This window comes from Rhinopithecus bieti, unplaced genomic scaffold, assembly GCF_001698545.2.
Source record: "Rhinopithecus bieti isolate Rb0 unplaced genomic scaffold, ASM169854v2 scaffold_11508, whole genome shotgun sequence".
Classification (NCBI taxonomy): Eukaryota; Metazoa; Chordata; class Mammalia; order Primates; family Cercopithecidae; genus Rhinopithecus; species Rhinopithecus bieti.
In genome coordinates, this window is record NW_016806932.1 from 933,051 (window position 1) to 948,335 (window position 15,285).

The 15,285-nt window shown below is 43.5% G+C and overlaps 1 protein-coding gene across 1 annotated transcript in view; it reads right to left on the minus strand.

Moving 5' to 3' along the window:
* The window catches only part of FOXO3 (forkhead box O3), a 129,802-nt gene extending 114,523 nt beyond the window's left edge, over nt 1-15,279 (minus strand). The window contains exon 1 of the mRNA XM_017878744.1: nt 14,400-15,279. Within this exon, the coding sequence (XP_017734233.1) occupies nt 14,400-15,017 (618 nt within the window). The 5' untranslated portion in view covers nt 15,018-15,279. The remainder of the gene's footprint in view (nt 1-14,399) is intronic.
* Nucleotides 15,280-15,285: the final 6 nt, after the last annotated feature.

Here is a 15,285-nt window from a genome sequence, read left to right on the forward strand (position 1 = left end):
TTAAATTTTTTTTTTTTTGGCCGATGAGAAAACTTAGATGTGGATAAAGCTGCATCTTAAAACAAGAATTGTAATTTTGATTGAAACATTCATCTGGTACACAATTTATTTTAAAGCCGACTTAGAAGACACAGTTTTCACTAGCAGCACCAGTTACCTTTCCTAATTTAACACATGGTACCTTGCTTATTCAGCACTGGTTGCTGATAAATTAACTGAAAGCATTCACTGATTTTATGAGATTATTGGAATAAACTTCTCTTCTCAATAAGCCTCTTCCCAAGGAACACCTACTAAATGATGTCCACAGTCAAATGCTGAACTTGACCTTAACAAATGACGTAAAGGATAAGTATGATAAAACCTAAAATATGGCCCAAATCACTTAGTCTTTCAGTCTAAAATAAGGATCTTTCTTGGAAGGGGAGGAGACTAAATAGGACTGATTTAGATAACTCAGTTCAGCAGAGGACATGTGTCTATTCAAAAAGAAGGCCGTAAACTTATCCTTAATGGACAGGCTTAGAGAGAGAAGGGCTGATCGAGGCCACTAATTTGAAGAAACAGTATACTAGTTCACCTAGGAAATTATCTATCATGAGCTTAAGAATCCATGTATTCTGAAGCAAACATGCTCACACCGGTATCAGCTCGAAGATTACTTTAAATTAATCAGGCCTATGACATTTTCATAAGTCAATTCCAGGCTTCTCAGGGTTACATAAATGATGCACCTCATCTAAGTGATCATTATTATTTTAAAGAAATTTGAAAGAATGTTTGGGTTCAGAGCTTCAATTTTGACTTAAAATTATCTTGCCCAAAATGTTATTAGTCTGCAGGCCTCAATCTGCATGACAGGTATATTCATACATGGCACATTAATACTGTTAATGGAACTATACTAAAAGTGAATAAAGATTTGTTCCTTTTCATCCTACCAACTGAAGTTTTCTACTGCAAAACAAAGACAACAAAACCCGTACCCAGTTCGGACTCAGACGCAAAAGTATGAAGGAAGAGATTAACAAGTCCTTGGTTTGGAAATAAATGTTGGTGGGAAGCCCTAGAACAGCTATGTGTAAGGTAAAAACTCTGGAAGACCCATCGCAACGCTTTTAAATTAGTTTTTTGGTTTTTTTTCCAGTGATTTATCAACAGGAAAAGTTCGAATGAAGAGATCTAGGGAAAGTGTTTTACTCTATGAAACCATCACAAAGAAAATTAATCTACATCGAGGTTTTTTTTTTTTTTTTTAGGTACTAAGTAAAATAAAATAGGAAGAAAAGGGAGGAAGGTGAGCAGGAGGCTTTAAACATCACTCAGTCCAAGCTTAATATGAAATATAGAACCAAAGCAATTATGTAGATAACTTATGATGAAAGAAATATTATTTTTTAAAATCAATGATTAGGACACTTCAGGAAAAAAGTAGTTTTGTGGTTGGAATTACCTGAATTAATGACTTAACTATCCACTTGATCTTTTTAACATAGTAAAAAGAAAGAACCAGTTTTCAAGGAGACAAGCTCAATTGTATATAATTGTATGCCCTCCTTACACTACAGGCTTGTACCCAGAGTTGCCCCTTTAAAAGTCCACGGTGGCACTGCCACCTTCTATTGCAGCTGCCTCCAGCCGCACACTCCCCTGCATGCTGTTATACTCGGTTATCAGGTAGCACCACCATTCCGCCTGCTCACATTTATCACAGAGTTTCAGTCTATCCTCTGGACATTATCCAGACACCACTACTTACCTCTCTTTACTATGAAACTGAGAGTTCTATAATTTTTTTCCAACATACACAAAATAATATGGGATAATTAGCATTCTGTTAGCTACATTTTATCTTAGGGCAGTGCCTTCCTGTGGCCAATTAAAACCACCATTTTAGGTCTTCTTCATACATATTCTTACCTTGAAGACAAAAGCAATAGGCTCTTCAGTAGAGATAAACACTAACCTGGCCAGCAACTTGCATTATGCAACATTTTATGTTTCTGTCTTGGCAGCCTGCCTTTAAACCTGTCAGTAACTGCACTGCAAAGAGATGACCACCTCACAAAATATTTTTAATATCTTTCATTATGATTTCTGATTTGGCAGCAAAACTGCCAATAACTCCTTGTAAATGTGTTTTTTTCCTGAGATCTGCTTTTCTTTTTTTTTTTTTGAGACGGAGTCTTGCTCTGCCGCCCAGGCTGGAGTGCAGTGGCCGGATCTCAGCTCACTGCAAGCTCTGCCTCCCGGATTCACGCCATTCTCCTGTCTCAGCCTCCCGAGTAGCTGGGACTACAGGCGCCCGCCTCGTCGCCCGGCTAGTTTTTGTATTTTTTTAGTAGAGACGGGGTTTCACCGTATTAGCCAGGATGGTCTCGATCTCCTGACCTCATGATCCGCCCGTCTCGGCCTCCCAAAGTGCTGGGATTACAGGCTTGAGCCACCGCGCCCGGCCTTGAGATCTGCTTTTCTTGATGTTGCTGCCTGCATTCATCTACCTGTTTGAAGCCTATAAAAGCACAGACATCCTACTGTACCAACACAGAAATTTCTGCGATAAGATCCCATCCCAAAAGATTTCTACTGACCATGCATCACTCTATTGTTCTAAATAATACACTGTGCATCTGACCCATAGTAAACTATGGTCACACCTGGCAGTGACCAAAGAGAAATGGAGAATCACCAAACCAACAGGTTTCTAACAGAATTCTCAAGCCATTCCTACTCTCCCATTAAAGACTCAGGTACATGCTAATTCTTAAAAGTTACTTAGCTCATGCAAAAATCAATGGAAGGAACCTAAATCACAGAGCTAAGTCCACTTCCCACCAGCACACAGAGAGGTGTTGTTACTCAGTGAGCACGACTCTGAAGATGAGCATTCAAGACAGACTCAGAAGGATTAAGGTGGGGATTCCTGGGGATAGAGGTAAAGAATGCGGCATAGAGTAGAAACTTTTAAAATGGCATCTATTTATTTATTTATTTATTTATTTATTTATTTATTTATGAGATGGAGTCTTGTTCTGTCGCCCAGACTGGAGTGCAGTGGCGCAATCTCACCTCACTGCAAGCTCCGCCTCCCGGGTTCACGCCATTCTCCTGCCTCAGCCTCCTGAGTAGCTGGGACTACAGGCCACCACACCACGCCCAGCTAATTTTTTTTGTATTTTTAGTAGAGATGGGGGGTTTCACTGTGTTAGCCAGGATGGTCTCGATCTCCTGACCTCGTGATCCGCCCGCCTTAGCCTCCCAAAGTGCTGGGATTATAGGCATGAGCCACCACGCCTGGCCAACAGCTGTTTAATTTCTTGTTGTACCCCACCCAAAGTCCCACCCACACTCCAGGAGACAGGAAAGTATACTAGAAAAGGCAAATGCTCCCAAGTCAGAGAGCCCTGGGTTTGGATCCCAAGTAAGTCACTTTCACCTCCCTGAACCATTTCCTTGTCTTTAAACTGGGTTTTACATTTAAATGCCTATCTTATAGGATCAACATTAAATGTAAAAAACTTAGTTGAGTAATGGGCACCTAATAAGGGCTCAATAAATCACAGCTACTATTACTGTCATTGTTATTACAAATAGGCCAGAAATGTCTTGTGTAGACTCCTCTTTTATTGTAAAACCAAACTGTATCTCTAATATAACCCTGACAGCCCTCCCCAAAAATATTATTTTAAAATATGAGAATAAACAGATACAATTCTGATTCTTAAATGTCTGAACATTTCAAGCCAAACACCTACTGGGTACCTACAAGGTATCTACTGCTACTGCTGCTGTTTCTATGAGGACAACCACTCAGTGTTCTATGCTTTAATAGAAGAGCTGGTTTTTTGGATGTAAATGTAAACACAGGGGACATGAGCCTGAAGGACCAAGTGTGTGAGACTTTGCAAGGCTTGAACCAAGCATAGCACACACTAAGGGAACTCCAGAGAGATCTGTATTAGCCTTACTACCATCACTGATGGCAGTGAACATGGTATGCCTCCAACTTCTCAAGCCCTGACAGGGCCAAAAGCAGGCTGCTTCTTCCACACTACTCTTCCACTGAGGAGCCTTGGCTTTTCCCTCCCCTCCCCTCAAAGACTGACTCTTCTAGACCAAAGCCCTCAGCCAGACTTCATGGACTTACTGTAAACCTCAAGTCCACAATCAACAAGCACAGCCATACTGCCAGTGCACAAAATAGGCAGAGAAAAAGAAATTCAGTAAGGAAGGGGACTAGGGGGAAGGACACACCTTATTCAAAATTTGAAAAAGGGACATGTTCTAGTAGCTCTAACTGGGAAATCAAGGAAAATTCATGCCTCCCTCTGTTCTTACTGCAGGATAAAAAAAAAGAAGAAATGTAGATGACAAGAAAGTCGCCTATGAATGATTATTAACACTTCAATTTGAATCTAAATAAGGTCTTTTTATTCTTCTCCATCTGCAACTCTGCCATTCCTACTCTTCTATCCCTAGGCTCCTAGGTTACTTTCTTAGGACTGCCATAAAAAAATTACCACGAATTTCAGGGCTTAAAACAACAAAAACTCACTCCCTCTCAGTTCTGGAGGCTAGAAGTCCAAAATCAAGGTGTTGGCAAAGCCATGCTCCCTGGGAAGGCACTAGGGGAGGATCTTTTCTTGCCCCTTCCAGCTTCTCGCGGCTCCTGGCAATCCTTGGTGTTCTTTGGCTTATAATTGCATCACTCTAATATTTGTCTCCAACTTTCCACGGCCTTATTTGGGTTTCTATGTATTTTCTCCTCTTCTTATACACACCAGTCACTGGAGTTAGGACCTACCCTAAGCTGATATGACTTTGCTTTAATTTAACTAATTCAGGAAAGATCCTATTTCCCAATAAGGTCACCATTCTGAAGTTCCAGGAAGACATGAATTTTAGAGGAAGTCTATTCAACCCACTCCAACTGCCATGTCAAAAATAAACCCCACCACCGAAATATGGGGCATAGTGGAGGGAGGTGACAAATCATAGCATTATAGAATCACAAAAAGTTCAAAGTTACAGTAGTCTCCTGTAGCTCCATGACTATTCATTTTTGAACTGGAAATAATGTTGTTCTTACTTTTTACCTTACTTTTCTCTCTTACCTGAGAGAAAGGTAAACACATACATTTCTCTCACCCATGAGCAACTGTGAAGCCTTGGAAAATATCAAAAGTCCCAATCAAAATAGCACTAAAACACAGAACATCCCACCGATCCAGACACTTGACTACTCTGTAAAAATCTGGTTTTAGGTATAAATGAATATGTAGTATCAGGAATTGAGTAGCAAAAAGAGGAAAGGCAGGGGAGGGTATTTTTTCAGTTAAAAGTACTCTCATTTAATGATCTAGGAGTGGGAAGTAAATCATAGGTCTTAGAAGACCAAGGTTTCCTTTAAAACACTTGCTTTAAGTTTTTAATCTCCACACTCCCTCTCCTAAATTTTCCTTTTCTAATGATGACAATAAACTTACATGGAAACACTATATATCAGAGTCATTTAAAAAATAATCAAGGTATTATTTTAGCTGTGTGGAGAAAAAAATAATTGAGATCGGCTTAAAGACTTGTGTACTCCCTCTGCTGGCTCTGAATTTAAAGTAAATTCTCAATACCTTCAAGGGCTAACTTAATGAACTTCACTAAACATCTACAATACAAGGAAGGCTGGTTGCAGGGGCTTGCGTTTATAATCCCAGCACTTTGGGAGGCCAAAGTAAGAGGACTGCTTGAGCCCAGAAGTTTGAGACCAACCTGGCAACAAAGTGAGACCTCATATCTCTATAAAAAAAAGCATAAAATTAGCTGGGTGTCATGGCGCTCATTAACAGTCTCAGCTACTAGAGCAGCTGAGGCAAGGAGGATCATAGCTCTCCACAGAGAGCCAGGAGTTTGAAGCTGTGGAGAGCTATGATTGTGCCACTGCACTCCAGCCTAGGTGACAGAGCGAGGCCTTGTCTCAAATAAAAAATTAAAAATAAAAATACACAAGGGAGCCGGGAACAGTGGCTCACGCCTGTAATTCCAGCACTTTGGGAGGCCAAGATGGTCGGATCACGAGGTCAGGAGATTGAGACCATCCTGGCTAGCATGGTGAAACCCCGTCTCTACTAAAAATACAAAAAATTAGCTGGGCATGTGGCGGGCGCCTGTAGTCCCAGCTACTCGGGAGGCTGAGGCAGAAGAATGGCGTGAACCCGGGAGGCGGAGCTTGCAGTGAGCCGAGATGGCGCCACTGCACTCCAGCCTGGGCGACAGAGCGAGACTCTGTCTCAAAAAAAAAAAAAAAAAAACCACACACACACAAACAAGGGAAAATATGATGTGGATTCTTCCACCCCACCCCTCAATGGTTTTCAAACAAATTCTCAAAAACGTACTGAAAACTACCAAACACATCTCTGTTGGGTTTACTACAGGTTCACTCCAGAAGGAAACTGATGTATGCTGTTTGTTTGTGGGAAAGTTTACTTCCTGCTGCAGCCTTGCCCCCTACGCATGTGCCACATGCTTTCCTTACTCTATGCTCACCTCTCCACTGCAGTCCTAGGACACATCTGGACATCAAGGTGTGGTGAGTCTCCAGAAGATAACCTGGCCTCCTCACCCTAGGCAATGACCCAGGAGTAGCAGAATTACTAGAAGAACCACAGCCCAGTAGAGAAGTTATCTTCTTCGCTTATTATGTTATTCCATAGTAGTAACTGAGGCACTGCAGAAAAAAGTCTCAAGATTAAAACCTCAAAAAATCAGGAGTGAAAAGCGGAACAAGAGAACTATAGAAAAGCCTGGCTTGAAACACACTCCAATCATATATTTCCATTTTACCAAGAGTGATACATGACAGCACTCTATGGATGCCAGCTACGTAGTTCTTTTTCCTTTAGGGGAGACTAAGATACTGGGAAATGAATGTTGTTTGGTCAAGAATAAAATGGTGAAAGATACTGGGTCTGTCTGGGCAATGATGCAGTCAGAACTGGGGTGTTCTATCATCATCACTAGCCTAACCACATATTCAGAACTCTAATTCGGAAGAACTGCAGACTGCTCCTTGAAATAGTTCATCTCAAAGACTGCCTGCTATCTCCTCTCCTTTCATACATGACTTCTATATCCCAATCCATGGATAGAAAACTTGAAGTACATTTGGGACTTCTGCCCCAAAATGCAGAACATTACAAACAACTAAGGTTTTACATAACAGCTTTGATCCTAAAAGTGGGTAAAATAAACTTTAGGCAAAACAATTCTATGGTGACTTTCTGGACCGTGTATGTTAATAATGCAAATAGCGGGGTTACATACAGAAGGCAAACTTCATTTCCTTTTTCTCTTAATGCAAGGTCATCCCAAGATCACTCTTCCTTCAGTTTCTGTGGTAGGTAGCGATGGACATTTACAGAGTTTTCAGGGACTTATGCATTGGGTAACAAGGCACTGCAAGAAACCCCAGATAGCACAGCATCATCTCACATTTACACCACATCACATCAACATTGATGCTAGGAGGTCTAAGGCTGATGCCACCTTCAGAGCTGCAAGTATCCAAAAGACTCCACTCATGACACCAGCTCACTCGTGAGTCAAATCAGCCCCTCTCCAAGTCACAGCCCCAGAACTAAGGCTATTCATATGGGTTGATTATACAATCCAAAAAGCAGCTCCAAATATTAGAAACACTTATTTGTCTGGCAGACACATTCCCTAATTTCAAGACCCTTACAACGTGCTTAAAAATATTCAAGAGTCACAGGAAAATGACAAAATAAACAGGTAGCAGCCATGAGGTGGGCAGGGTGAGGTGGCGTTGAGAGAAAAGGCATTTAGCGTAGTAAGTTGAGAGTGCTGATGGCTAACAAAGAGAAACACAGTGACTCCAGTGCGAGCCAGCCTAGAAGACGGAGAAGCAGAAGATAGCAAATGAAGTATGAGCTTGCAGAACTCGAGGCAAACAGCACTGAGATGAACAGCCGTGAAACCACAATGGTAGGCAGCAGACACTACAGTACAGTGGTACAAACACACACTTTAAAAAAAAAAGAGAGAGAGGGTCTCACTCTGTCACCCACGCTGGAGTGGAGTGTTGCAGTCACGCTCACCGCAATCTCAAGCTCCTGGGATTAAGGGATCCTCCTGCCTCAGCCTCTCAAGTAGCTGGGACTACAGGCATGTACCACCACAACAGAGCTAATTTTTTTTTTTTTGGAGACGGAAGTTCGCTCTTGCTGTCCAGGCTGAAGTACAACAGCACAATCTTGGCTCACTGCAACCTCCGCCTCCTGGGTTCAAGCAATTCTCCTGCCTCAGCCTCCCGAGTAGCTGAGATTACAGGCATGCACTACCATGCCCAGCTAATTTTTTGTATTTTTAGTAAAGACAGGGTTTCACCATGTTGGTAAGGCTGGTCTCGAACTCCTGACCTCAGGTGATCCACCTGCCCGGGCCGCCCAAAGTGCTGGGATTACAGGTGTGAGCCACTGTACCTGGCCAATTTTTTTTTTTTCTGGTAGAGACAAGGTCTCACTTTGTTGTCCAGGCTGGTCTCAAACTCCTGGCCTCAGGCAATCCTCCTGCCTTGGCCTCCCAAAGTGTTAAAATTATAGGCATGAATCACTGCACCGACTGGACACACCGTTACTCCACCCCTACTAGCTGTGGAACCCTGAACCCAGTCACTCACATATTCCTAGCATGTTTCTCACCTGCAAAATAAGGTAGTTAGATGATCTTTAAGATCTCTTTTAATTCTGAGTTTTAGGCAACAAGTAATACAGATGAGTCAGTGGCATCCAGGCTCCACATCCACTCCAGAGGAAGGCCAGATCTACATAAGGCCCTGGGAGACAGAACTGGGGATCCCAGATCAGTCCAGGGCCAAAGACATGCTCTATCTAATCCAGGTGGAGCTTGGAAAACCACATCTTCTCCCAAACAGACCCAGTCCACAGGAGCCATGGTACAGTGGCTTTGCATCTCCAAAGCAAGCTCAAAATGATCTGCAGAGAGTTAAAGGCCAGCTCCAAGCCATGCTGGACATCAAATTTGCCATTTGCCAGCAACTTCTTAGCAGAGTTGGAGTACTAGAGAAAGCAGAAATACAGATGTAAAAAAAAAAAAAGGCAACGGGAATAAGCAGCAATGACAAGTTCACAAAGCACAGATATGCTATAGCTTATTTTCTGTCTCCTCCATCAGAATATGAACTCCTGTGAGTGAACTGGAACTTTATCTGCCTTGTGCTACCACTACATCCCTAGGTCCTGGCAGAATGCTCTGCAAGCAGCATGTCTTTGATACACATTTGTTGAATACATGAAATGGGATGTGATGCAAATGGGTAAAAAGGGTTTTCTCTTTCCAATCTTTCATTCACTTACTGTATACCAGCTGTAACATCCACTGATGTCAACTCATCTTTGCATTTATGATCCACAGCTCCTTTTATAGCACCAAAAAGGTAAAGTGGCTTTTCAGGACCCCTCAACTTGTGATGCAGGAAAAGAAGAAAAATGAGGAGTTGAGAATAGGGTCAAGTCTGTCCCCACAGGCAAAATAAGGGGGTATACAAACAAAATAAATTCCTTATTTTCTCCAGCCCTGGGAATCTGGAATCTGATGCACCAGCTCTGGGTAAGTGGGGTAACCTGCCAGAATGCACAGGCCTAAACAGTCTTTAAAAAAAAAAAAAAATTAAGACGCGGTTTTGCTATGTGCCCAGGCTGGTCTTGAACTCCTGGGCTCAAGCCTAAACAGCCTTATCTTTGCATTTTCATGAAGATCTTCGAATGGATGGTGAACTTTTGCCAGACCAAATTAAATGACTTATTAGTGAGACAAGGCCTCTTCGTTAATTTTCCAAATAAAAATATCTTGCAGGTTTTAAGTAAGATTCACAAGCAGAGTACTAAAAAGTTTAACTACAAGATGTTCTTGTATGGTGTCATTTTCTTAAAATAGAACCCTCCTAAAATCTCCCAAAAATAAGTCTGCTGTAGTTTCATTTCATTTTCTAAGAAGGAGATAAACACATCAAAACACACACTTAGCTTCTTTTTTAAAGAGTCTCTGTTACATGGGACTCACAGATCAAAGTCTAAAAGGGCCAATTTCTTCACTTCAGAGGTCAATGACACAGCTTTGAAAAAGAGGAAAAACAGTCCCTCTAGTGTACTGGGGCTGTAGAAAGAGGAAGTATATTAGTTGAGAATCACTGACGAAGACACTATTGCCAAAGGAAATTACAAAATAACATACTGGCAACACCGGCCAAGCAGACAGATTCTTCACACAGGACCATAACTGGCCTTTTGGTGAGTTACTCCAAAAGGTGACTGAGGTCAAAATTATGAGCCAATGTGGAATTGTTATGATTTAGTTATTTTCAAATTAAAAATAAATTGTAAACAGAGTTGCAGTTAAAATAACATTTTTCCTAATACAGTGTGTTGAAAAGGAACTGGATGTATTAATCTAAAGAACAGAAACAGTGAGGACATAAATAAGCATTATGTGACAGGACAGCCCTCATCTTTTTATCTTGGCAAGAAGCCTTAACAATACACATTCTTACATGAAAGAAGACTCGGACTCTTGAAGAACTATCCTCTGCAGCAGCAGCAGCAGAAATGTTAACACAGTATCTCCCACATTTGTGAAATTATGGGAACCACTACAGAAACTCAAGTCTGCCTAATTTGATTATGCCCTGACCCATGGGAAAAGCAGACGTGTGGTGTGTATAACGAAATAAGTGATAGATGGGCCTTACCAGGTAAGCCCTGGAGTCCTTAGAGATCTCCCCAAGACAAGAGGAACTGAGAGAATTCACTTGTTCAATTATGGGTGCAGTGTAAGTTTAATCTGAATTAAAGGAAATGTAACCTTTTCCCCTCTTAACCACATCTGATTATTCATTTCTACTTTAATGCCCGAGGTAAGGGAACCTGTGAGATAGCCATCATCCTTCTCCCTGACACAGTATCTGACAAATGTAAGTAACCAAGGGCTTCCTCTTTTTGTTAAAATGCTATCCTTCTTACCTCTTTTATCACTTCATAGTTCCTAAGTACCCCTACTGACAGGCACTGGACAGTTATGCAAACATGATACACTCACTCAGCCTTCTTCTACATTTGCCCATCCTTTTGATGCTAAAATAATAAGCAAGATGTTTTTAGATTGAGAGGCAAATATGCCTTTCAGGAAAGCAACCTCTACTTATGTAAGACTATCCATTACCTAGTAAACGACCTTCAAAAAAAGATCAATTTGAAGAAGAAAATGGAGAACAAAAACCTCTAGAACTGTGGCTACTAATTACCTCTCTACTAACCAACTGTGTGATCTTAAGAAAGTCATTAGCTTTTCCAAAAATCAGGTTCTTCACCAGTAAAATAAGAGGGTTGAACTAGGTCAGAAAACTTCATCCTAACTATACATTAGAATCACCTAAGAAACTAAAAAAAAAAAAAAACCACAAAACACAAAACCTTCAATGCTAAGCCACACAGAAACCAAATTATATCAAATTCTCTGGGTATTTGTATTTTTCAGAAGTTCCCAGGTAATTCAAACATGCAACCAGGGCTGAGAACCACAGGTTTAGATTCTGATCTCCAAGCCCTCTTTTCTAATTCTTTCATGTTATGATGTTAGGGTGACAATTTTGGTTACAAGGTCTCATAATGCAATGGCCCAAATAGCCTCAAAAGAAGTAAGGACGTGCGTGCCCTTTATGCACATATGACTAGGAGATGTTAACCTGAATTCTACACATTTTGGAAGTTAAAATCCTCTTACATTACTCAGAATGAAAGTAGTGTGGTTTAAATGCACATGCATGCTTCCAAAATGACTAATCACGACAAGAATCAACTCCTAAACTTGGACACATGGAAATGGGTCACAATTAGCTCCTGACCTCTCCCTTTTCCCTCTTCTTCCACTAAACCACAAGCACAAAAAAAAAGGTTGCCTATTACTCATAATCAGAATATGAAACCAGCCCCAGTTTCAAAGGGCCTTCTCCATCATCAAAGATTTGAAAGTTCCTGCATGGCTGCATCTTTTGAAGATCATCTTATAAAAACTCTAACAAAATTATATCCCTTTAACCGTCAAGGATTAGTTGCCATGTGACACTCAGAAATGTATTGGTAAAACTTTTAAGGTAAAAGATTCATAAAATGCGTGCCCTGTATTAAGCATATTAAGCCTTGAAAATTTCAATCTACAGTATTTTTAAGATTTTAGTTGAAGAGACATGAGACAGCAGAGAAGGGTAAAAGAAACCATGAGGCAAAAAAATGGTTATGACATAAAATCATAAAGTTTATGACTAGGCTCAAAATCTGTATTGCAAGTCCTACAAACTGTATGAAAATGTAACTAGCCCAATCTCAATTCATGCCTACTTTTGGTAATACTATTTTCTCATGTAAATCTTCCCCCCCAAAGTAAAATTCATTAAACTTATTATCTTTAACTATAAACACAATAACAAGAAATTTTAAGAAATTAAATATTTGTAACCTTAAAAATCACAGGAAAGGTGAAAACCCCTTCCTACATTAACTTTTTAACTAAGTTAAAAGTTAACTAACTTTTCACTAACATATTCTCCTCACCAAATTCAAACATGCAAGACTAAATTTCAAGTGAGAGAAATCTGAAAAATATTTCGAACCCCCAAATCCATGTTCTCAGGTCCTGTCTGCTAACCCCTTCCTGATACTATACAGTGAGATTAACCATTCCCATCCACTTGGAAACCTAGTTTTAAAAGATGTCACACTAGTGCTCTTTTCAAATGGAATTGTCTTTCATACTTTCTGTACAGAACTCTCACATCATACAACTGGCATTCTTTTATAAAGCAATTAAATTAGACCAAATATAAGACTCATAATGTTAGCATTTGTTAAAAGAAATCAGACAGATTTGTGGATTAATATCAAAGCACACGTGTTTTACTTTTGAAGTATCTAATACAAAGCCTCTCTGATACAACCCGTATTTAACTTTGGACGAGTTTTCTAGAAGCAAAATAAAACATTCTCTACATTAAGTTTTTTAGCTTTTTCATATACAGGCTCATCTCCAGTGCTTCCATTGAATTCTCCACTAAGATTAAACTGTTCTTATTTTTATATCTCCTGAAACCCAGGAAAACAAGAAGAAAGAGAAGGAGGAAGCAACTACTTTCACATTAAAAAAAAAAAAAATCTAAGCTAAATTGCAAATAGGAGCAGCTGTTAAGAGATGTATATCTCCAACTGCACAGGACTCTTTGGCCTGATACTGACACATTACTGTCTTGGGGAAAGGGACCAGGGAGGTGCCTAGGAAGAGCAAAGCAACTGGATATCAGCAGCCCAGCAGGGGCAGAGGAGTTAATCTCTTTGGATACCCAACTGCAGGAAGTCATTACATCATAGGCCTTTCCACATCTCTCTCCCTACCACGTGTCCCGTGCCCCAAGAGGATGATAAGGAACGATAGTCTCTCTTCGGGTTCACTTACAGGTAGAAGCCATTACGGCCCGGCCAAGCCCCCAAACCTCCTCCCAATCGCCAGAGTGAAAGAAGCGCAGGTCCCCAAACCAGAGCCCTTCCCTCAAACAGTGCCAGAATCCAGGCCTCGGCGGGAGCAGATGGTGCAGCCAGTCTGGATTGAGGTGGCCACATCAGCCGGTTCGAGGCCCCAGAACATTTCAGAAGCAGCGAGTAAGCAGCAGATTTACTGGAGCGACATCTCTGAGAAGAAAAGGTATCAATACAGGCAAGGAAAGGAAGCCGTCCAGGAAGAGGTTTGCAACCACTGCTTTTTCTAATGGGATCGATGTGCCTGTAGGAGTTAACACCCACAAGCTGAAACTTGGACCCGAAGGTTCTCATTCAGCTAGTGACGACGCAACATGATCCTGCGACAGACTGGAAACCACACATCCAACCCCTCCTCTGGACACTGCGTCCCAAACACCCCCCCACACACACCTCTCACTCCACCTACAAGCGCCCGCACCAGACCCCTACTACGGTAAACTCTACTCCAAAGTTGGCTGCAGACCTACCTTCTCGGCGTTGTCCTGAGAATCCAGCAAATGTACTCCTGCCCGTTCGCCCTTCCCTCGCCGGCGTCCCCTGCCCCCTCTCCTCACCTGGCCATGCCCTAGGCTTCTGGGGAGCCTCCTTCCCCCCTCCGGGCCGTCCCCAGGTGCCCCTACTCCAGGAGTCAAAAAGAACCCCCAAAGCCTCACAGCGAAGGCTCCCCCTGCCAACCCCTTGCCCTGGAGCCCGCAGGCGCGCTCCGACGAATCCGAGGCGCGTCTCGCGCTGCGCAGGAGGCCCGGCGGGTCCTGCCGCCAGCCCGGGGTGGGTACGCACCTTCCAGCCGGCAGAGCTGTTGCTGTCGCCCTTATCCTTGAAGTAGGGCACGCAACGTACCATCCACTCGTAGATCTGGGACAGAGTGAGCCTTTTGTCCGGGGAGCTTTCGATGGCGCGGGTGATCAGGTCCGCGTAGGACAAGTTTCCCCAGGCGTTCCGCCGCGACGAGCATTTCCTAGGCTGCCCGGAGCCCCCAGCCGACCCCGGCTGCGGCGGTGGCAGCGGCTGCTGAGGCTGCAGCAGCGCCTGTGTACCCCCGCTCAGGGCGCCCGCCGCGGTGGCTGGCCCAGACCCGGGGTCTTGCCCGCCGGGTGCCAGCACCCGGGCCGAGTCCTCAACAAGCAGCCCGGAGCCCAGCGTGCCGCTCCCGCCGCCGCCGATCGCCATGGCCGAGCCGGCCCGTCCCCCGCCGTCCTCGTCGTCTTCATCGTCCTCCTCCTCGGGGATCATGGAGTCGGCGGCCGTCTCCCCCGAGGGCTTAGCAGGGCTCGCTTGGAGCTCCGGCCGTTGCAGGGGCCACGTACAGGAGCGCGGACGGCTCTGGGGCTCGAACTCCGGGTCCAGCTCCACTTCGAGCGGAGAGAGCGGGGCTGGGGAGGCCGGTGCCTCTGCCATCTTCGCCGCCCGCCCGCGGCTGGGGCTCTCGCGCTCTCCTCTCGCGCCGGGGCGGGGTGCGGCGGGGGAGGGACGTGGGCGCCGCGAAGGCTCCGGCTCCCGGGCGCCGCCGCCGCCGCCTGGGGAAGCACGAGAGGAGAGAGAAGGAGAGTTGGTTATCCCGGGCCGGAGCGCAGTCCTCGGCGAGTCCTCACCCGCCGCCACCACCTCCCAGCCTTGCCGCGCCCGCCTCCCAGGAACAGGCGGACCTGGAGACGTGCGGCCAGCG